The following is a 23,772-nucleotide window of genomic DNA, read 5'->3' on the forward strand; positions in this document are numbered from 1 at the left end:
GTCGTTACATATTCAATATTCAGAACATTAATATGGCAGCAAACAACTATTTGCTATGTAAAGATATAGTGATGTAACCAAGCTTCTCTGTTAGTGCATGTGATCTCCTGTGAGTGTATTCCACTGGCTAGCTTATAGCTGCCACTCTGCACTGAGCAACGTTGGCATGATACATGGCCATGTTGCTGTTATAGTTTAACGGCGCCTGGCGTCATCAGGGGGAAACGCAGCAGGTCAAGGACGAAAGTTAAGCTTTTTTTTTTTTTTTTTTTTTTTTTAAGAGAAAATTTCCGGTGAAAACAGAAGTGTATTTTGAAATAAGACAATGCATGTAATGCATGTCGTAAATGGACGTGGAAAGTCCATGACCAAGCATCGATATGTGGTCGGAGTGAGAATGTGTTGCTCATGTAGTGATCACAGCTGATATCGGGACTGCCTTGTTATGTAAGCATAGCGCCCACACTCCAGTTTCCTCCTTGGTAACAATGTTAGCTCTGTCAGCACTGTTGTAAGAACTGTTTATTGAGTTAGCACTGTTAGCTGCTAGCCCCCCAGCTCAGTCACCTCCATGTTGAGAACCAAAATCCTGCCCCAGACTCTGAATCATAAATATACTCTGAAGATCATGTACACCTTCTTTACTGGAAATCTCCTGTGGCAGATTGCTCTCTGTTGTTTGTGCCAAAAGGAACCAAAAAGCAAAAACTATTTTTATTGCTATTTTCTGGATTAAAATTTTAAAGGCCAGGTTCACCGAAAGCCACCAAATTTTAAGGATTTAAGAATTTCTCTCTTTTTTAGCGACAAGTAGCCTAAGTCAGAGTCCACCACAGATTTATGTAATATTGATCTCTTTATTAATATAACAACACTCATAGTGTTCGCTTGAACACAGACATCATGTTCACTTTCACTCTGTCATTCTGTCTTCCTCTCTCACGCTCAGTACCTAATTTAACCATTAACACGCACACACTCTCACGTATTGTAGATAGTCTCACCACCAATCTCTCTCTCTCTCTCTCTCTCTCTCTCTCTCTCTCTCCCTCCATCAGTCTCATGAAGTCATTGCCGAGCAGCCACTCAGTGCCGGGCTGAAGCTGAAGGAGCGCTGTGGGCTCCTCAGTTCTGGATCTCTGGAGCCGCGGAGGACTCCTCAGCACGGTCCGCTCAGGTTGACAACTGCAGCAGCCCCCGTACTGCCTGCCCGCATGGACATACCACCAGCCCCGACAGCATGCACATCTGAGAGCTTCAACAACACCGTCTTTTGTGTAGCCTGAGGGGGGAGAAAGTCTGCAAGATCACTTTCCTTGCTCCGCTGAGGTGGACCGAGCGTCAAAGGATTTTTTTCCCTCCTCTTCTTTTTCAGCCAGCCCGTTTCTCTCTTTTCCCCCCTTCCCTTCCCTCTCGCAGTCTCGCATATATACATATATATATATATATTATTATTATTATTTTTTTTAACTTCTTTTGTCCTTGGCAAAAAAAGGCACTGCTGTTTCCACGAGTCTACCTGCTCGCCCAGCACCCATGAATTCAGATAAAAATGTGTACCTCGGCAGGGACAAAGGCATCATGCGGAAGAGAGCGTTGCTCCTTCGGAAAGGTTGCAGCTTCGAGATTACCAGGTAGGTCCTCTCTCTGTGTTTTTAAAGGGGGGCGATATTTGTGTGGGACAAGAGGGTGATCAAAACGGCGGGACTAACCAACAGTAACTGCAATCTCTTGCATAGAAGTGGCACTTCACATGAGACCACACAGTGAATGTGTTTCACCTTGTGGATTGGGGATTTAGCCAATCAACGCTGAGTGTGCGCAAAAATAAGGAGCCCCAAAACATAATATATATCTGAGGAGAGTGCAGTCACATAACTACCACTGATTGTCACCTCTCTGGCTAAAATCACATCCTTATGTCTCTGTTTCATCTCATAATTTATCATGTCAACACCGTGCGCTCACATTTCCGATCGCACTGTGGTGGGAAGCGTTACGCACGGATACATTTCGTCTGCACCTGACTCTGCAATGTTGACAAAGAAAGCTCAGTGGCAGGACGCCGCCAATCGTCATTTTATTGCCAAAACCTGGTTTTGATTGGTCAGTCCAGCAACCACGGTGGCCCAGTGCTGTCCAATCATGCGCCACAGAGGGGCTGAGAATATGCGGGTTTTAATGCACCTACTTTACAGGAGATAAATTGGGGGCTGAAATCACCTGCTGTAGCCTCATGCCACAGAGGCACAGCTGCACACCTGTGAGTGCACACACATCCTGAAGCGACAAACACACGAAGGCAGGGAGTGTCCGTAACAGACAGACCACATAACGTGCAGCTGATGTGACTTCCCTGCGTGGCGCGACCTGTTTTTGGCAAACCTCCTGGAGGTGTCTGAAATACGTGAACTTTTGCGTGTAACAGGATGCCACTGGCTGTGTGTCCCCGAGCTGTTAGGATATCCAAACCCGCACTGCTCCAGGTGGGGCCCTTGCTCTTAAAGTCATGAGTCAGTTTGTGCACTGTGGTTTGGATCAGTGAATAGCTGTTAGTATTTAAAGACTCTCACTTTTACTGTTGTTACACCAGTTCCTTCCTCTTTGCATATGCACTCACTGCTATGTTTGTCAAGAGCTAGTGATAGCAAGTGTGTGAGAATAATCATGGATGGATTATGGGATACATTATGTACCCCAGGGCACAAATATGCAAAGGGGCCCACCACATCTCCTATAGGAGCAAGACACACAGACTTTGCACTCATTTTGCATCTCGTTGTAGTTGTTATGCATTTTTCGTGGTTTTGTGTCTTTTTGTGGTCATTTGGGTTCCTTTCATGTAATTATGTGTCCTTTTGAGGTTATTTTATGTCTTTTATTGGTTGCTTAGTATCTCTTTGTAGTAATTTTGTGTCCCTCTGTGGTTGTTTTGCTCATTTTTGTAGTCATATCATGTCTCTTTGCATTTCCATTTCATCTTTTTGTGGTCTTTTTGTGTCCCTTTGTGGTCATGTTAATTTGAGTGACATTTTGCAAGTGAAGGCCAGGGGGTCCCCTGACACTTTGGCCTCTGGGCCAAAGCAATCAATCCATGCATAATCATAGAGCATAACAGCACAAAATGTTATTCAGTTCATAGCATTCAATAATCTCAAGGTGTTTCCATTCTGACTGCAAGAAACAGTCATTTTCATTATCAATTTAACTGCCATTTATTTTCCGAATTAATCACTTGATCTATAAAACATATAGCAATCTTTACACACTTAAAGTTTTAGTTGTGTGTCGGATTTAGTGGCATCTAACAGTGAGGTGACCAACTTGAAAAACACACACACACACACACACACACACACACACACACACACACATGAATAGCTCTATCTAGTGCCAGTGTTCGGTTTGTCCATTCTGGGCTACTGCAGAAACAAGATGGTAGACTCGACTGAAGAGGACCTGCTCTGTATGTAGATATAAACAGCTAACTCTGAGGTGACAAAAACACCTCTTGTGATTATAAGCTAATGAAAACATAGTCATGAATATACAGTTTATGCCAATAGATGCCCCAAAACTGTGCACAGTGGACCTTTAATGATATGTTATGTATCCTTTGTAGCTTTGAATGTGACATCGTTTTGGACAGCTTCATGTCAGTGTTAAAGGAGCAATGTATAGGATTTAGTGCCATCTAGTGGTGAGGATTGGAGATTGCAACCAGCTGAACTTTTTCCTGGTTAGAATTCCTTCATTATTAGCATTCATTACTCAAGAGGTTTTGACTGTGAACCAAATTATCTGTAGAGGTCACATCTTCTCAAAAAATGGACCAGGTGATTAAAACTCTTTAAAATACTGAATAAAGAGTTCCATGTTACAAATCAGTGTTTCTTCAACACTGTGCAGCACGCTGCAGACAGTCAGCTAGCCCAGTAACTGCTCATGTGTGCTCACTCTTTTTTTTTTTTTGATCACTTAAGGTCCAGACAATTAGCAGGTGTTTACCTTGAGCTGAATTATCCTCAGAGGCCTCTTCCTCTCCAGAACAAACGTATTAACAGAATGATTTAAACAGATAGTTAGTTAGTTGTGTAGGGCTTGCTGATTTCAGTGGCCAATGCAAAAATGCAATTGGCACTATCTTGAGCTATTGTTTTGTTTGTCCGGTGGACGAGGACCTGGGGTCTCATTTCTAAATCAGTGCATAGGATCCACTCTAAAAATGTACGTACAGACAAAAGCCAAAAAAGGCATGCACCAAAAGATATTTGACAGTTTCTACAATCAGGCTTGCACCTCACGTCACCAATTTCCTGTCTCCAAAATGTTTGTAAGCATGGGTCAGCGTTTCTTCCATCAAGTCTGTTTTTTAGATTGTAACTTTTAAGTGGCGTATGCCTTTTTAAGGCTTTATTTGTGCGCACACAGTGTTTATAAATGAAACCCCTGCTCCCCTGGCTCATTCTGAGGTAACAAAAACACACTTATTTTCAAGCGATTTTTATCCTAAGTCAAACATACTTACTATATTCCATTTCTGCCTGTGTAAATCCTACACACTGGACCTTTAAGGTAAAACTTAAGCTTGGGAAAATTCTCTTTTGACCTAAACTGATTTAATTTTGAGCCAGTGATTTTTAGTGAGAGACAAATGTTCAATCCAATATATTAGAACACAAGGTGACATTAACAAATGTCTTGTTTTCTCTGACCTACCGTCTGAATCCAAAAAATCGATTTTCTATCATGTAAGACTGGGAAACGCAGAGAATTCTTACATTTGATAACTCGAAGCATGAAATTGTTTGGCATTAAAATTATTTTTATTTTTAAAATAGTTATTAATTAATTTCCTTGTTATTGATTAATTTGCTAATTCTTGCAGCTCTAGTTTTCATTATCTTGAAGACATTGTCTGTGGATTGTTGTTCTGATCACATCACCTCCCCTCCGTCCACCTCCTCTCTCATTTCCTGCTATTTCAGACAATCTGCGGAGGTGTACATGAAGTGCACATTTACTCATGAATCTCGCTTCATTGCCCTTGTAGCTGATTACTTTGCCTCAAAACGTGTGATGGGGAGATTTGTTGTGCTGGAGATGTCTCTCCATCCAGGCTGCCAGGTCCCACTTTCCAAATAGAGGCATGTACTGTATTGAGGGTGCATGCGGGGGTGAGATTTGGCCAGCTTTGTGCCAAGCACTTACTTTCAAATTACACATCTCTTCTAATTAGTTTGATTTATCCTGTGTAGTGAAGGAGCTTGTTCCCTCACTGTATGCATTGGAGCCAGAGTCACAGTGTAAGGCTTCCTGGCAGACTGTCTCTCAGACACTAGCAGTTTAACAGACAATCAATCAGAGCTGAGCCTGAAGTGCTACTGCATGGGGGAAATAGATTCTCTGCTGTACTGAGGGGATATGAGAGACACTCAAGTAAAGGGCTGCTGCTGAGGAGGCTGTGTATAATTCATCGTACTCCAGATATGTATGCACCAAACAGACCCAACACATTTAAGACAGTACGCACGGTATGTTAGAAATGTGCTTTCACATGCATAATGTGCTCACAGACACACACACTGGCTGAACTGTTTCCATATGTTTGCCTGTAGAAGTATGTCATGAGGTAGTTTTATCTTGACATTGATCTGCCCTCTTTTTCTCCTCCAGACACAGTCTCAGTGTGAGACAGTGATGGAAGAAGCACTCAGATGGTTTACTTGAGTAAAAGTACCAACACAACAGTGTGAAAATACTCCATTACAGTCCTATTTTCAAAATCCAATTTAAGTTAAAGTATTATAAGCAAAACACACTGACAGTTTCAAAAGTATAAGGACATGTCCTGCAGGAAAATGGCCCCTGTGAGTGATTTGTTGTGTTATATCACATTATTAGATTGTAAATAGTGATGCATCTCACGGCATTTCACGGCTGTAGCTGGTTGACGTGGAGCTAGTTGGGCATACACTGTACAATTTTAGCCAGTTTCTGACCCGATATTTGAGCGGCATGACTCTTTAGGCGCTTTAGCCGCTTTAGGGTTGTAAAGTGGATCCCAATCCAGGGGTCAGGCCCCGTCAAAAGGATCAGAGGATAAATCTGAGGGGGCATGAGATGATTGTGTGAGAGAGAGAAGAAGAAACGTTCTGCTACAAAAACTTGTATTATTTTTCTGAGTTTTCTCCAGTATATGCTTTTGTGTGAAATATTCGATGATTTGACCAATTTGGGTCTCAATCATTTAATAAAACCATGTGAGAGGTTTAGAGGGGAAATGTCTTTTTGGTGGAACAGCTAGCAACTCATAGACATCTGACACATAACAAGGGGCCCGATTTTTCTTGAGATTTCCCCAGGCAGAAAGGTTGAAACCTCTGATATAATCTTGAAAAATGTATTGTATTTTATGAGCTAATAATGTTTTATGTAAAGTCTTAATCTGAAAAGGAAGTATAAACTACAACTGTCAAATAAATGTAGTGAAGTAAAAAGTGCGACGGAAGTATGAAGTGTCAAAGAATGAAAATACTCAAACACAAGCATCTCAACATTGTACTTTAATTACTTAAACGTACTTGGTAACTTTCCATCACTGGTGTAAGAGACATCTTACATTATGTAATGTCATGAATCAGAATACAAGATTATGTTATTGAGAAGTTAATAGTCTTTAATTCTCATGATCTGTGCTAATCTCCACACGTTAATCTGCTTTGGGATAAACACATCACATCACATTATTATTTCTGACTGTGTTTTGGACACTGCTTCATGGTGACTAAGCCTTATCTAACAAAGTCAGCAGACTGCCAGTTGGCAGATCTTCTCACTGACAGCAGGTAGCTGCAGAGTTGTGGGTGAAAGCAGAAAAGTTGAATGGACCACTAGAACTAACTGTTTGGTCATTTTCCTCTGATATGCCGGTTGCAGGTGGTCTTATGTGTATCTGCAGTGTACATACTCTGTGTAAGCAGAGTGTGTGTGTGTGTGTGTGTGTGTGTGTGTGTGTGTCCACATTTTTAAGGACTTACAAGGGAAATTTTACACATCAAAAATTGTGTGAAGCCTTTAGTGGCTCCAGAGGGAGCTGTGCGAAATCAGATAAATAGCCTCAAGTGATGTCACATGAGTCAGTGCTGGTTGGGGCTGAAGATTACAAGTTAGAAAATTACAAAAAAAAGGGGGTGTGGAGATTGAAAAAAGTAAGCCTATCAGACCTCTGTAGCCCACTCCTCATCTCTGCTTGAGGCTAGCGGCTACATTCGCTGCTACTAACTGAATGGTCAAGTTGGATTGTGGGTAATGTAGGTGCCAAGTTAAAAAAAAAAAAAGAAAGAAAAGAAGAATGCATGGGATATAAAAGACAATGTCTGTGATTCTGCAGTATTGATTTTTGGCCTTTGGATGCATACAGCCATGGTCGGATGCACTATGTTTTTGGGTTCTCCATCCGTACGTCCCATTCTTGTGAAAGCGATATCCATTTGGACTAATGGATGATCTGATTAGAGTTTGGTGGTCGAAGGTCAAGGTCACTGTGATTTTAAGGGAAGTTCCTCAAATTTGGCACAAACGGCCACTTGGACCGAATGAACAGAGTAGAATTTGATGGTCAAAGGTCACTGTGACCTCACAAAACATGTTTTTGGCCATAACTCAGGAATTCATATGCTAATTATGACAACATTTCACACAAATGTTTAGTAAGATAAGGGGATGACATTTTATATCCAAATGTCAAAGGTCACCTTCACTGTGACATCTTAATGTTCTGCAAAAACACTTTTCACAGAAGGGGAGACATTTGATCACATAATGAATTGGTGAAACTGTGCTGATTGTATAGATGTTATGTGCTGGGTTGAAGATGTCCGTAACGCATTCATGTTTTCACAGATATGATTGTAAACTGCACCTTGACTGGCAGAGGCATACAAAAGTGAGGTGGTAGTTTTTCATAAACTGTCCACAGTGAGTCTGACAATGTTATAGGAGTGTTACATGAGTAGAGTCCTCTTTTAAGAAATTCTAGCATCTTATGTCGGTGCATAAAACAAGCACACACAACTTTGAGCAAGTTCTTGAGCTCAACAGGAGAGTCTGGATGTCCTCCAGGAACAACAAATCCAACCTATTTGGTGTCTTTTTCCATTAATTTTCAGAACAATTGCAGCATATCAACTCCGCCTGTCACTGAACTCTTGGCTCTGGTCTGTCTCAAACCTCTTCCAGACAACCTCGGCTAATTGTGTGTGAATGAGATTAGGCTACACTCTGACACTTGAAAGAGCCAGGAAATCACTGACTGACCATGGATTGGAAGGACAAACATGACTCTGTAGAGACAGTGCCAGAGAGACAAAGGGTAATTATGTGTACAGGCAGTAAAACATACTACGATCCAGCAAACACTGACCACTGCAGGAAGATTTTATCAGATGAAGCCAGTATCAAACATGAGAAAAAGTCAGCACGGTGCTTTTGAATGAGTTCAGTGTCAACATCAGCAAATTCTGATGCAGTGGAAACTAACCTCACTGTGTGGAGTCTCTGGGCTCACTTGTCAATCCATAACAGAACATTTGTAGTTCATTTAAGGAAAGGCATGCGCTGGCAGGGAGCAGAGAAGCCCATTCATCATCGGGCTAACGCAGGGCAATGTGTGATTAGAACATGTTACTAAGGTTTAATTTTGTAAGGCAGACCTAACAAATACGTTTTGATAAGGAGCTAGTTCACAATGTAGGAGGGAGAGATTAACTTTGACAGCCTGGATTAGTTGGCTTTGAAATATGTGCTTTTCATTAATCAATCCAGCCCCTCCTTGCTTTTACCGTCTATGCACGCCTCCATGAACAAAAAGCTTCTCATAAAGCAGCAATAACTTCACCCTGCAACTGCGGCTGCATTAACAGAGCAAAAATAGATCCTGCAGCCACTGAAGTTTCTTTCACTCACTGGCCCTCCTCTTTCCCTGAACCCCCCACCTCATAGATTATTTGCTTTGAAATGCTATCAGTGTCTTCATTAACCTCTCGCTGCCAAACCAACAACTTTTTTGTCTCTGCAGTTGCCAGGGGTTTTGCCGTAGCCTGCCTTCTTGTCAGATTGGCACAAGAACAGGAGCCAGATGTAGCTGAAGTGCTGCGTTCAGGTGCTTTGTAGAGAAACGGCTCAGAGAGTTTTGAGCATATGTGCCTTTAAAGAGAGAGAAAAAAGAAAAGGAAATATGTATTAGGGTTTGTCCTCTTGTGGTTTCCTGGTGAAGCTTTTACAGTAGGCTTCAAAGCAGCGTGTGAATGAAGAACATATGCTTTGAATGTCAGACATGTTTTCTATCTTTTTAGATCTAAGGAGGCACTAACATGGACAGGACCATGTGCTCTCTAACAGACATAGGGAGGGTGGTAGTGGTAGGCTGGGATGCTGGGGGCTCCCTCAGCATTACAGTCTGTCATCAAAGAACCAGTGGGGAGTTGAGCTGATGGACTTACTGACATTTTTGCTGACTTGAGGCACTCCTCTGCTTTGCGTACTGTGAACTCATTTAGCTCTCATGTACGGTAGAGCAGATCACACACACAGAATTTTATGCTTGTATTAGACAGAAGAGAAAGAAGAAGAACATAAATCCAGTGGTTATTTTCTCGATTAATCATTTGGTCAACAATCAGCAGATCAGCATCATTTGTTAGTGCCTTCCAAAACCATTGCATATCATTGTTTTAGGAAGTGACAACACTATGGTTCAGGCTTGGTTAGGTGGTGACACCTACATCCTGGTTTAGGTTGAAAGTAAGGTCAGGGACTTTTGTCACCACAGTTGAAAGAAGCCAACGTTGACTGCCAGTTAGGAACAAGAAGAACAAACAGTGCTTTGTGTTGAAGTCTTTGTCACTCTACTTTACTGTCACATGGCGTTTTCCTTAGCTTACGATGGGCAAGAGTTATGAATTCTACGGCCGCCAGAGAACTTTGTCATTTACCATCAGTTTAGGGGACATTGCTGATACGACTGATGCTGTCATTTTTCTTCCACCTGTCCACCTCAAAGTCCAAGGTGACATCTTCAAATTGCTTGTTTTGTCCAACCAACAGTCCAAAATCCAAGATATTTAGTTTCCAACTATAAGAGTAAAAAACAGCAAATATTCACATATTGATGGGTGAGAACCAGACATTTTGGGCAAAAATTAGTTATATATATTAAATGAAAGCTCTTGATGAGCTCTTTGTACTGCCAAAAGGGTATTTCTGAATTCTAAATCAATCAAGACTTATTAATAAAAGACTTAACACTGAAATATTTGTGTCGGAAAAGGGCAAGTACATTGTTATCCAAATGTTTATCAAGTTTTGATATGAAAGATTAAATTCAGTAAACAGAGACGGGACAAAGTATGGTCATTATTTTGTATGTCCTGTAAAGTTGGTTAAATGTCACTGACGCCCCTCTGGTTTTCACACCTATGATCATACAAACGTATACATACATTTTTTTTCTTTTGGCTTGTTGCCTTTATTAGGTCATTAGGACAGTCAAGGTGTGTGGTGGGAGGAGGGGATGACATGCAGTAAAGAGCCACAGGCTGAAATCGAACCTGGGGCTGCTGCAGCAAGGACATTACCTTCTTATATGGGATGCCTGTTCTACCCACTGAACCACCAGGCGCCCATTTTTGTCATGTTTGACCTAAAAATTACTTAAAGAGTACATACTGATGTAGCATTGCATTTCTGTAACGTTGTTGAGTGATGAAAAGCTGATGCAGCTTTTGCGCTACATGCTAACCCCATTAGAATCTGATCCATTCAGTTCAAAAGTCTGTAAGAGCCAGAGTTTTTTCCAAACTTTTTGGCTTTATTCTCCACTGAGCAACTTTCATAGCAATAAATGGGGCCCGCCTCCAACGTTGGTCCAAGTTCTCTATCAGAGACTGTTGATAAACGGAGACATCCCACTTTAGATTCATTTCCTGTATCTGTGTCATGTGCCACCCCTTTAGGAGACTAGCAGTGGTCCTGATTTCATGCATTCCAATGGGAAAGGTGAACATGAGCACAGATTATGTGCTGTTTCCTATCCCCTATAGTCTCTTAAGTAAATATTGGAGCCATTTTTCACAAGCCCCAACCCTTCTAGACATTGAAACAGATTTTTTTCAGACACACATCAAGAGACAATTAGCTTTGTTCTGACATGTCTCTGTTTTAGCAACATACAGTAGTCTAGCAAGATCTGGGTACAACTGTAGGGATCTTACACTTGGTTGATATCAGACATGAAGCTAGCGGATAAAAATGAGCGCAATATAAAGGAACAAACATTGAATTTGTACTGTGTATATTCATTCATCCACATGACATTTACTACGCTTCCAAACGAGGGGAGGGTTGCAACGGAGAGACAACCATGGCCACTTCGGAAACTGGAAGTATACCAATTTGTTCCATTGGCACAGCTTGTAGTGGGGTATCTTCTGTTATAGGGTATCTTAGTCTCGATATAGCCATGTGTTATTCTAGTAGCGGCTAATGTAGCCTCCAGCTGTTAGCCTCAGAGGTCGTGTTAGCTTAATTCTTTCCACACCTTCAGGTTTTTTTCCTTTTTTAAACAGCAGTTTTCAGCCCCAGCAGACTCAAGTGACATCATTTGAGGCAGATGGTCAATTTCCTGCTCACTCTGGAGCCACAAAAGATTTTACACAATTTATTTCAGATATGCAGCTTTACTCCACAGCACCTGTAAGCAGACTTTGAATGGTGTAATCGCTTCAGCTCTAAATGTGAATGCGTTCCCAGGAATTATGATTGCATGCACAGTGTTGGTGCAATATTGTATCACTTGTCTGATTTCCATAGAAGGTTGTAGCTGGGAAATTGAAATAGTGTGCAAGGCTGGTTCTGCTCTGCTCAGCCGTACAGTCAGTCCCTCAGTGAGGTCTGATAAACACTGGACTGTAATCACTCCCATATGTGGCCGCATAGCTCAGCACAACCCGGCACAGTTCGGCCATGCGCACAATGCAGCGCACCGGGCTCATTTAGACAGAAAAATAGATTCAAATTACTGGAAGAAAAAAAAATTCAAAAAAAAAAGGAAAGAAAAATCCCTCGCTTGATTACAGCCCTATGTAAACTTCTGCTCTTCGACTGAAACATCTGCTTCCATTTAGGGCTTTAAGACACATACCTACACATTAAAATGCACTGCGCACTGCTCCGGGAAAGCTCGGAGGCTGGAAAAACATTTCCCATTATAGTTGGCTAGAATAAGCCCAGCGTAAAGCAGAGTATCGGTTGAGATGCAGCCAGCTCGAGCACAATCCACAAGCCACTTGCATAAAAGAGTCATATTCTGCAGAGTGTTTTCTTTTTCCTCAGTTGCATAAACTTCCTCTTCTTTTTTTTTTTTTTTTTTTACCATGGTCACTGTCAGGGATGACGCAAAGTGAAAGTGAGTGTGTGTTGAAGTATGAAAGATCAAAGGAAGTCTGCACAGTATGGGTACAGTCTGTGTGTACACTGTGGGCTGCTTCACACCAGCCCGCTGCCCCCGTCATAACCCTTAAAGAGCGATCCAGGAGAGACAGAGGGGGAAATGGAGCCTGTGAAGGGTTACTGTTGTACATTTTTACCCTGCGGTTTTGTAAGGGAGGCCAGCCAAAACCTCTTTTTGGTTAGAGAGTGAGCGACAGAGAGAAACAGTGAAAGAATGAAAGAGATGGAAGTGCAGATTGAGAGTGTGTGTAGAAACATCTAGGAAGGGTCTATTTTCAGCAGAGGTTGTAAAGATGTGGCTCAAATTAAGTTGTTGAAGTGTGGACATTCCTTAAAATACAGCTTACAGGGAATTTCCCCCACTATGGGCCTCATACAGCTGTAATACTGTATGGATTATATTGCATGTTGCTATGTCTTCTGAGCCCTGTCTGCATTTACTTTCCTGTTTTCAATCTGAGCTTATACTGGGTTTTTTTTTTGTTTTGTTTTGTAAAACTCCAACACCAATGTGATAGAAGACACAGGTGCACATCTGCAGGAAATGTGTGCATCCTCCCGCAGTGAGTGAAAGGCCTCACTGCTGCACTTGGTTTCCACAAAATACCCTTCCACCCGTAGATATTTTCTAATTTTGTACAAATCATACTGTCCGGTGACAAGTTTCTGAGCAATCAAATAAGGAAGTGAAGTGGGTATAATGTTTTCTGGAAAGGGAACACCCTTGAATGAGGCAGTAGTACATGTGACACAGTGCCAGAAAAAGATAAATTTGGGTATTTCACACCTTTCACCCTCTGGGCTCAGTTATTCAGAAGTACTCTGATTGGATTTCTGCTGTCGAATTGGATCAAATCTTGAAAATGGGTTGTTCAAAAGCAAAAAAGGATTATGAAAGTGGATTAGAACACATAATCCAGTTTTAGTTATAATCTGGATCAAATCTGGATCACGCCTATGTGCCTATGCCTCTTCTGTAACACGCTTAAAGTCATCCCATGCTGGCTATCCTACCTATTGTTCTTTACATAGAAAGTAGCCTACACTGTGTTATATTCCTGTATTCCCATTCAGAGCGCTGGTTATCTGGATTTGATCTCTTTGAAAGTTTCTATCCATATCAGGGTGATCCAATCCAGTGCTGCTTTGAAAAACCGGCACAAAATTAAAAGGGATTAGCTGATCCTGGATCGCAAAATGTGAGATTTCCAAGTCCGGATAACTATGATCAGATTACATCTTTTGAAAAACTGGGGCCTGAATCATGGGTGTCTGTACTACATTCCATGACAATCCATCAAAAAGTTGTTGAGGATATGTCAGAACCAAAGTGGTGGACCAGCTGGTATTGCCATCCCTCGAGCTGCTCGGCTGCTAGCATGGCTGAAAAGAAATACAAGCATGTTCATGAATCTCCCAAGAAACATAATTGATACGGGGAAGAAATCGATACAGCATAGTATTGCGATTTTTTTTTTAATGGCAATATCGGATTGTTACATAGACACCAGATACTGATTTTTTTTTTTTTATGATATAAATTATTAATAGTACAAATACAAATTAAACCTAAACTACTAGAATAATATAATCACTTGCATTTTCAGTTTACTAGATAGACTATACAGCAATATAAATGACTGAAGTGAGATGAACAAATTAATTTAATTTGATAAAACTGTTGATGTTGACAAAGTCCAGCACCACTCATTGTTACTTTGTATTATGTGTCTTGTCTTGCTGTCTAGTTTGTTCAGTGCTGTTCTGTCACTGTGTGGATGTTTTATTTGTGTCCTGTCAGCGGACTGTAGATGAGCATTAGCTTTAAGCTAACTCTGGTGCAGTACATCAAATAGTAACATTTCAGTTTAATATTGTACATGGTCCCTTTAGAAATAAAATGTAATAATAAGGGACATTTTATTTTCTAAAGAGGCAAAAGGAACCTGATTGAGTAGTTCATGTTTTTTCCCGCTGACAGTGACTTAGTACTGTGAATGAGGTTTTAGAGGCAGCTATGAAGGTTTTACTGGTCCTTTTAACAAATTAGATTTATCTTAAGCCAAGAATGATTCATATTTGCCATTTATGATTGGAACTGAAGTGTAGGCTGGATTTAAGGAAAGGAAGAGAATAATATTGAGCCATACACATACATGTCATTTCTTTGTTTCATTAACAAAAGTCCCAAAAAGCTGAGAAACCAGAAAATAGATTTCAAAAATGTATTAGTGAATTACTCTATAAATAAATATGTTTCTGGTACACATTTTTTTTATTGCATATGCCACTTGTTTTCTCCATAAATCTTATTTTTCTTGGTGTTTTCATACCACCTTCTGCAGTGGGTTAGGGATCATCAGAAGACCCCAGTCCTCCTGAGAGTAGGCTAAAATATTTTTTCATAATTTATGAGTAGAGGGTACGTGTTACCTTTTACATGATGAAATTATATACTTATAAAATGTTTGTATAAACTCAGAAGTTTTATACAATGCATATACATTATTTTGAGTGCTTTCTCATGTGATTGTGATTCAAGTTATGACCACAAGAGAGCAGACTCTCCCTGTAAAAGCTGTGTTGTTTTTATATGGCAGTGGGTAAGTGGTTGAAAAAAAAAATATTTTAATTTAGGACATAGCATTCACACTTTGGATCTTTGTCTTTCAGATTGTACATTTTGATTCTGCAAAACAAAGTGTGAAGTGTTTTGTATGCAGTTGAAACAATAAAGAAATGACATGCCTGGCACAGTGGGTTGGTCATTCATACTTTTCCACTAGGAGGAGTCAGTGCATTAAGAAGCAGTGACGGTAATGTGGAGAGCATCAGCTGAGGGTTTCATTCAGACACAACAAGCTTTCATATTTTGAGTGTTCTCTAACTACTGAAATTGCTGTTTCGCCCAGATGTACTAATGCATCCTACTTTAAAAACTCATGACTGAAGGAAAGGATAGACTTTGAAGAGCAGTGTTTAAATAACACTGTACAAACACACACACAGACATATACACACACAACGCACATGTAGCCAAAGGACAAAGGGCAGAGTGGTGTCCAGAGCCGGTCTGATCGTTACAGACAAAAGGTTAATTCACCTGATCACGTTTAATGAGAGTGCCATCATCAATCGTTGCAGCCTGACACTGTGACATTTCACTGAGGCCACATGGTGACCTGCTGGCATTTGGGACGCACTGGAAACAAAGAGGCCAAGGCCTGAATCCAAATCATCTGCACGTGTGTGTGTGTGTGTGTGTGTGTGTGTGTGTGTGTGTGTGTGTGTGTGTGTGTGTGTGTGTGTGTGTGTGTGTGTGTGTGTGTGCATATCCATGTGTGTGTGTGTGCATGTCCTTATGTGTGTAATTGAGTGCCATTAGAGATGATTACTGACTGCTCACTGGAATGTACATCCAGAGGTTTGAACTCATAAAACAGTCTGAATCAGTTTATTTCCACCAAAAACCAGAGGCAGAAGAAGAACTCAGATTCTTTACTCATGTAAAAGTACCAACACAGTATTGTAAATCCGCCATTATAGGGCTGTATGCAGCTAATAATGTTTTTCATTATCTATTAATCATTGTGTCTTTAAAATGTAAAAAAAATTCAATTTTAATATCCAATAGTTCAAAGTTCTGTATTCATCTAGCTTTTCTTTACAACACTCAAATATATCCAGTTTACTTTTATATTTCAAGACAAGCCTAAAAGTCACACATTTGAGATGCTGCAACCAGTGAATATTTGGCATTTTTGCTTAAAAAAAAATCACAAAAAAAAGGTTGATAAATGTCAACTAATTTTTCTGTCACTTGATTAATCAACTAATCGTTGCAGCTCTAATCTGTTGCAAGTAAAACAGTTAGGTAGTTCAGTCCAGCAGTTGTGCTACTGCTGATAAAGCTGCTGAGGAACATAATCTTAAGAGGCTATGACACACTTATTTCTTAAGCTGGCGCAAAGGTAGTGGCATCTTGTGAAACTAGACAATCTAAGGCATCCATTGGTTCCACCCATGTCAGCATAGCTTGTCATGAAGGGGGTGAAATAAAGCTCCATATTTAAGCTAAATTTTGGTGAGGAAACAACTGGCACAGCCATTTTTAAAGGGGTCTATTTAACTCTTACCTCAACATATCTGAATAAAAATGGGTTCTATGGGTACCCACAAGCTTCCCCTAAAGTTGAGAAGGGTTGTTCCCGGTAAATGTTTTGTTCTTTACAATTAATGCACTCCTTTTTAAGGAAAAGGACAGACAGCCTATTAAAAAAATGAATGGCCTAATATGTATATACAGATGCATATTAAAACAGCATTGTTGTTAACTGTACTGTATTACTGTAATATTAACTGTAAAATAAGAAACCAAAGTATATCATAATGCAGTTCCTTTATTCTCTCCATACTGACAGTTTTCAACTACCCTATATACTACAACAGCATAATCAGAATCCTGAAATTCAGTTATGGCTCTTGGTTTTGGTGTGCCTGGCCCCCCCTGTGGAAAATGTCTGGGGGCGGCATTGCAGCCCAGTGTCCCCTAACGTAGGGGTCCAGGATCCTCCAAATGATCACGTGCAAAATATGAAGGGTCATAAGATGATATATGAAGGCTGGAAAGAAGAAAAGTTTGGCTACATAAATTAGTTGTCTTTCATTAATTTTCTCTCGAACACTTTGGTTCTCAAGCAATGAATAAAACCATCTGAGACATTTAAAGAGAGAAACTGCTAACAACTCACATATGCAGAGGCCCCATTTTAATCTTAGATAATGTATTCTATTTCATAAGCCTACTATATGTAAAGTCTTAACTTGAAAAGTAAGTATAACCATCATATAAATGTGGCAGACTATTGTCCTCTGAAATGTGGTGGAGTCAAGTATAGTAGAAGATACTCAAGTACCTTTACAGTCTCCTTAAGTACAGTCCCTGAGCAAACTTACTTACAAAAACTCCTCAGTCTAAGCTGGCTGTCTTCTTTACTCACTATTTTACTGCTTCTACTTTTCCAGTGTGTTGTGGAGGTTGAATAATGTCAGAGTCAAATGAAGCCATTTATCATGACTGCTTCCTCCTCCAAGTTACACATTATCCAGGGACCAAAGCTTCATCAATGAAAGGTGACATAATGACAGGTGTATTGATTTGCATGTTGCCTCTGGATGTGTGTGACAGACAAAAACCCTGCTGTTGATGCTCGTAGAAGTGTGTCATGCGCTTTGCATTACATTGTTTTTCCTCATTTCCATACATGTCTATTTAAAGAAATGACTCCCATTGGATCTAATGTGAGTCAGTGTCAGTAGCTGCGCATCTAATCACATTGTACACTCTCACACATACACACACACACACACACACACACACACACACACACAGAGTAACAGAGGCTTTGTTTATCCGCCGCGTGGGAAAGGTGCCGTGGTCAGACATGGCTTACTCTGTGAGACTAAAGGGCCGGAGTGGCAGCTGTCCAGAGAGAAGGCGGCGCAGCTCCGAGGGATTAGCACACTATTGAGTCGAGAGCTCCTGATCCGCATCATGCAACTCCACGGACTTGTGCATGCGAGTGCTTGTGCACACACACTTGCATTTTGTGTACCTGCGCTCTACAACCCTTGCTGGCATGGACACATGGATTGAGCCCACGCACCATAATGCTTACACCCACAGTTATAACCTGAGCTTTGAAGTTGCATTTGTCTGGGGAACGCAAAGCCTGGGATAGTCCATCGCTGCTGGGTCCCACACACACACACACACACACACACACACACACACATACACACCTCACATGTACAAGAGTTGAAGATTGAGGGTTATAGTTTTATTTTTTACTTACTAACTAATGCTGAGGCCCTCTGTAGATCCAGATGACAAGGCTCACTGTTTATTTAGCATAATGAAAAGAGGGTGTGTGTACCCTTCAGCAGCACCCCAGTAGCTTAATGACATAATGCAAAATATTGTGACACACACTGCAGTTTGAGCCGAGTTAATCCATGGGCAAATGACATGCTCATGAAAATAAAAGGCAGCATCCAGCTTGAAAAATAATGGTTGAATCATTTTGTTGTGAACACTGCTGAGAGAGAAAGCGATCAACAGGAAATTTAAAAAATCCACAAATAAAATGAACGAATGGTTCCAGAATCTCTAAAATGTTCTTAAACCACAAAATTGTTTGCACGTGTGCTCATAAATGATGAATCTCATTGTCCTCATAAGTTGAAAGCGTGTGACAGTTGATCTTAATTAGCGTTGGTAAACGCCCTGCAAATCCCCACGAAAGGGCACGAGACTGCCCGGCTGTGAGCAGAACAAGAGGGAGGAAAGTTGAGAGAATTAAGTCAAGAATGCCAAACTGAAAGTCTGAAGAGGGCAGAGCACTGGACTCCAAAAGGAAAAAAAAAAGAAACACATATAAAGTGGAGGCATTTCAGCCTGCACTTACTTACATATTTACCTCTGTAGTATCAGAAGTAGATATAAAATAACAAAAAGATGCGCTGGACGCTAAAAATCAAAACACCCGTTCCACTCTATGCGTTATAGTAGCACAATTTTCAGGACTGAGGACACAGACAAGCCGAATTGTGTTTGTGTTAAGCCCTTTCTACACAGAGATTGGGCCATAGGGCTGCTACACAGTCTCTTATTTACACTGCTGTTGGATTATTACACACCAACAACTGTGGCATCATTTTGCTTCAGTGTTATTTTCCATAGCGTACCAGCAACGCAAAATAAAAAGAGGGTTGGCAGCGATTTATAAACAATAACAATGACATAACATGGCAATAACTATCATTTACTGTCTCTGTTATATGGCAGCTGATCTCGTCCTCTGCTCGGAGAATCTCCCAGACCTCATCGTTTTCCCTATTTGTGGACATTAACAGCCACTGTTCTTCTTCTTTGAGTTAGCTGCTAACTGCTACAAGCTACTTTTTCTCCTGCAGCAGGTGGCATACATAACACATTGTCAAAACATCACACCCATGCCTCCTGTCCTGTTTATACAGACATAGTTTTGGCGCTGTTACCACCTCCCTCCCCACCTCAGAGGTGAGACAACTCTGTCCCCCTATTCTGTGATCGTACCTTTTGTACAGAACCTCGAGGTGGAATTACAGTGTGATATTCCCGCGTTGGACAGGCAGTGTAAAAGAGGCTTCAGAGTGTCCTCCACAGTCTTCTTTCATTTTTTTTATTCTTGCTACAGTACTTTGATGATTTGAATTGTAATTTGGATTAAACAAGCTACTATAAGATTTTATCTTGCCCTCTGGGTGTCTGTGATTGGCAATTTTTTTACTATTTCCCGGCAATTCTAGACCAAATTTTAGACTAAATAATTAAATTGATGAACCCATAATCGAAATAATCATCAGCTGCAGCCAGAACTCAAACAAGAAGTGGGTTAATGGATTAGTCCTTCATTAGTCCTCCTTGGAGCGTTGGTTGAATAGCTTTTATTTAAGCTATTTTAAGACTCATGATTTGAATTGTGGTGGAAATTTCTCACTATTTTGCTGACGTGCTGAGGATAAAAAATGAATCAGCAATGAGAAAATGTGTTAGATGCTGCTGTATTGATGAGATAACTTAACAGTCAACTTCTCTTAGATCAGTGGAGATAAAGGGCGACACAAGCTTAAACACCAACACGTCCTGTGTTTTCATGTTTATACATTTTCTTTTCCATTGTGGGGATTTGGCGGATCGTATTCATCACCTGGAGCAGACTGCTGTCACGTTATGCTAGTTACTTCTGTTATGGCAGCTTTGTTATGCACTCAGGATGATACTATAGCTCCTAGGCCACACAGACAGACTGATGTTTGAACAGGAAGTGTTCCCCGTCTGACTTCCTATGTAACAGACTGGCTTCACATGCGACTGTTAAAAGCCAGAAGCCCTTATGCAAAGGCCATGTGGGCAGTGCGTGTCAAAATGTCACAATGGGAGGGTATGTGATGAAGCTGTGTTTATGCAACATGCATGAACGTGTGTGTGTGTGTGTGTGTGTGTGTGTGTGTGGGCTCTAATTAGAGTCAGGGGTGTTCAGGTATCTCAGGTTGATTGTTTGTAACTTGATCCTGACGTTAGAAAATGAGGGCTTTAATTTCAGAAGTCTCTCTCTATTTTTTTAAAAGGATTTCTTATTCTCCAGGCTGTTGTGGATTTCAGCTGCATAACGTGAGCTCTTTTAAAGGTAGTGACATTCAGAGGGAGAAAATGCCATGTGTGTTGGTAGCTTTAGGTGTTTTCCTGTGGTGTGGCATGCCACAGAGGGGGGTTTCTACTGATTAAAAATTGATGAGCAGCTGAGTGCCATGTAGCCTGAGCCGAGCATTCCTGCACTCTTTCATGTCGTGTGTACGTGTGTGTGTGTGTGTGTGTGTGTGTGTGTGTGTGTGTGTGTGTATGTGTGTAGACTAAGCTGGAGACACAGGCTAAGGCTGGGCTATTGTGAAGGTATCAGATTTACAGAAGCTCACATTTCGCCTGTTTGTGTGTGAACAAAGAATACAGAATTAAAGTCTGTTTTGAAATGTTTTTGCCACATTCCTCTGTTTCCTCACATGTTCATTATTTTCTTTCTTTTTGTGTTCCATTCTTTTACTACACATACTGACAAGTGACAAGTATTTTCCCTAGCCTGTAGCATTACTGTCAGCGTTCAAGATCTAACCCCTAATGTTCTGTTTGTGGTCCTGGCAATGTAATCTCTCTCCTACTCTTCATATTTTGCATCTAGGGCAGAGGCCTTTGTATTGCAACTTGATGCAGAAGGGGTTTGGCGGTAAATAGGGATCAGGGGTAAGTTTTAGGCAACAAAACTACTTGGTAGTAGTTAGGAAAAGATCGCAGATGTCGCAATTAGGTTTAGGCAGCAAAATTATTTCAGTGTGGTTAGGAAAAGGTTGTTGTTGATGTAAGTCACATTAGGCGACTAACGTAATCGGTGGTTAAGGTTAGGCAACAAAACTACTTGGGTATGGTTGGGAAGAGATTGCAGATGTTGCTGAAAGAACACCCGGCTTTGAGTAGCACAGATGTGCGTGGAAAGGCATCAGCTTGTGGCTAAGAGACACCTTAAGTCACAAACACTGCAACCGTATCTCGAACGTCAGTCTCCTGGGGCAAAGTCTGTGTGCGAAAGCAAGGTGACAACATGGAAGGAGTCGCCAGAAGTGATGAACCTTGAATCACCTGAAACTGCAGCTCCTCTTGACTTAACAGAGCTTTACAACAAATTTCAGCCCAGTGTTTAACTGTCCGGCTGCAACTTAACTGTTTTGCTTCACTCTCATACAGTGTTGTCTTCAGTTGCAGCAGGCAGCTGGTTTCAGTGAAAAGCTCTGAAAACCCAATATACACTACCTGCTCAGCACCAAACAGCAGACAGACAGAGGTAGAGACTAGCTGGTGAACACAGTGGAGCATTTAGCAGCTAAAGAGCCAGATGTTTCCCTCAGGAGTTGGTAGAGAGCAAGATATATATATATATATATCTTGCTCTCTATGTACTGTGTACTAAGCAGAACATTTTACAGTGGAAAACTGTCAGAGCTCACTGGTGCACAATAAAGAGACACTATTTCTAAATTACCTTAAACTTTGGTTCTCATCTGTATATTACAATTTCTTCCAACACACATTAATACCACTATATGCATAATAAGCTAACACGATCTGATATATTAGTCAATGCTTTCTGATAATTTCTTCATCAATTGTGCAAATCTAGTTTGTAGGATATGAAATTGAGTTTACAGAACTGAGTTTTAATAAGGCCTGAAAAAAAGAAAATACAACAATTAAAGGAAAAGAACAGGCTGATTTTTCATTTATTATTTTTACACTTACAGTCATAGGATCTGTGGGACCGCAGACAATGAGTAAGTCAGGTCAGTGTCAACAAAACACAAGTTGTGGCATGCCAACACTTCCTCCAACAAACGTGGCAGCATTATGAATGTCAGTCTTAGTCTGGTGTGTGTACCTCTGTGTACGTTTTAAATAAGCTGAGAGTTAGTGAGTGGAAAAAGAAAGAGTGGCGAGAAAGAGATGAAGAGGAAGAGAGGTGTGGCAGCATGAATGAAGGAATGACCTCATCCTTGCCTGGCCCTGCTGTTGAGGGGGATTATGAGTAGACCCTGCAGAGTATGTGCAGTAAGAGCAAATTGATTGGTGAGGATCTCAGAAAATATGGTAATTCGTCATCTTTTAAACAGTTTTTAAGTTGTAATGATTAGCAAATAATTTCCTAATGCTTTAGTTTAAAGCCATTAATAAGAACAGTCTATGGGGTGACAGGTTGTGAACACGCTTCCTTTGATTGGTTCGACTGTTATTGGGACTAAAATCAATTTATTAACATCTTATTAACATTTACAATGACAGACTTGATGAATTAAATCCTTTTATTAATGACATGCTAACATTTGTAACCTTAGACTCATTAGGAAGTGGGAAATTCTGAATTCCTAAGTGGGAAGTATTTATTGATGAATTGCCAACATTCATATAGGCCTATTAAGGGAATACTTCACATCGCAAATGATCATTTGCATGTCATTACTCTCTCCTTGTTACACTGAATCGGGTTTGTTGATTTGAAGTCATAAGGGTCCACACTGTGATATTTTTCGAGAAGTGACATACATAATTCCCAGCAGCAAGTCGCCTAGCTTGTTATTAGCGATGGTCATTTAGCTTACCAGAAACTTTAAGCTCCCTGGTGATCTTCCTCCAGCTAGCTGCCACCTTATTTATGTTTTGGTTGGGACATGAGGTTTCTTTAAGACAATTCTTTATTTCAACCTCATGAATCAGCCATTGCTTGTCCATTGTGGCACTTTCAAAGTGAGCAACATGAATAAACAGAAGCAGGGTGTCCAACAAAAGTTCAGCTCAAAACAGTGCACCGCATTGCTCGGGGCCAGTTAGGACGCCTCTTTCATCAGCTTCAAATCCAAAATGTTGCCATACTGGCACTGTTTTAGTTTCCTTTAAAGTCCAAATCTGCCATGTGTCCTCTCGTCACCCAAAATCCATGAACTTTCTGCTAAACAAACACAACTTGCGCCACTGGTCCCCCTCTCACCTCAGTTGAAATTTGATATCCTTAATGTTGCTGGCAGTTGGCTCAGACTCAAGGGGCTCCAATAGTCTGTTTATTAACATTATAAACCTTATTATTAATGCAATACAAGTTGGACTTATAGCTGTGTCACCAT

The 23,772-nt window shown here is 40.8% G+C and overlaps 1 protein-coding gene across 4 annotated transcripts in view; it reads left to right on the top strand.

Annotated features, from left to right (window-relative positions):
• The first annotated feature begins 1,051 nt into the window (after positions 1–1,051).
• garnl3 (GTPase activating Rap/RanGAP domain like 3) overlaps positions 1,052–23,772 on the top strand; it is a 96,771-nt gene continuing 74,050 nt past the window's right edge. For all 4 annotated transcript variants that reach the window (XM_049604281.1, XM_049604285.1, XM_049604282.1 and 1 more), the window contains exon 1: positions 1,052–1,634. In XM_049604281.1, coding sequence (XP_049460238.1) covers positions 1,537–1,634 — 98 coding nt within the window. In that variant the 5' untranslated portion in view covers positions 1,052–1,536. The remainder of the gene's footprint in view (positions 1,635–23,772) is intronic.

Source organism: Epinephelus fuscoguttatus, linkage group LG18 (assembly GCF_011397635.1).
Source record: "Epinephelus fuscoguttatus linkage group LG18, E.fuscoguttatus.final_Chr_v1".
In the NCBI taxonomy this organism is placed as follows: Eukaryota; Metazoa; Chordata; class Actinopteri; order Perciformes; family Serranidae; genus Epinephelus; species Epinephelus fuscoguttatus.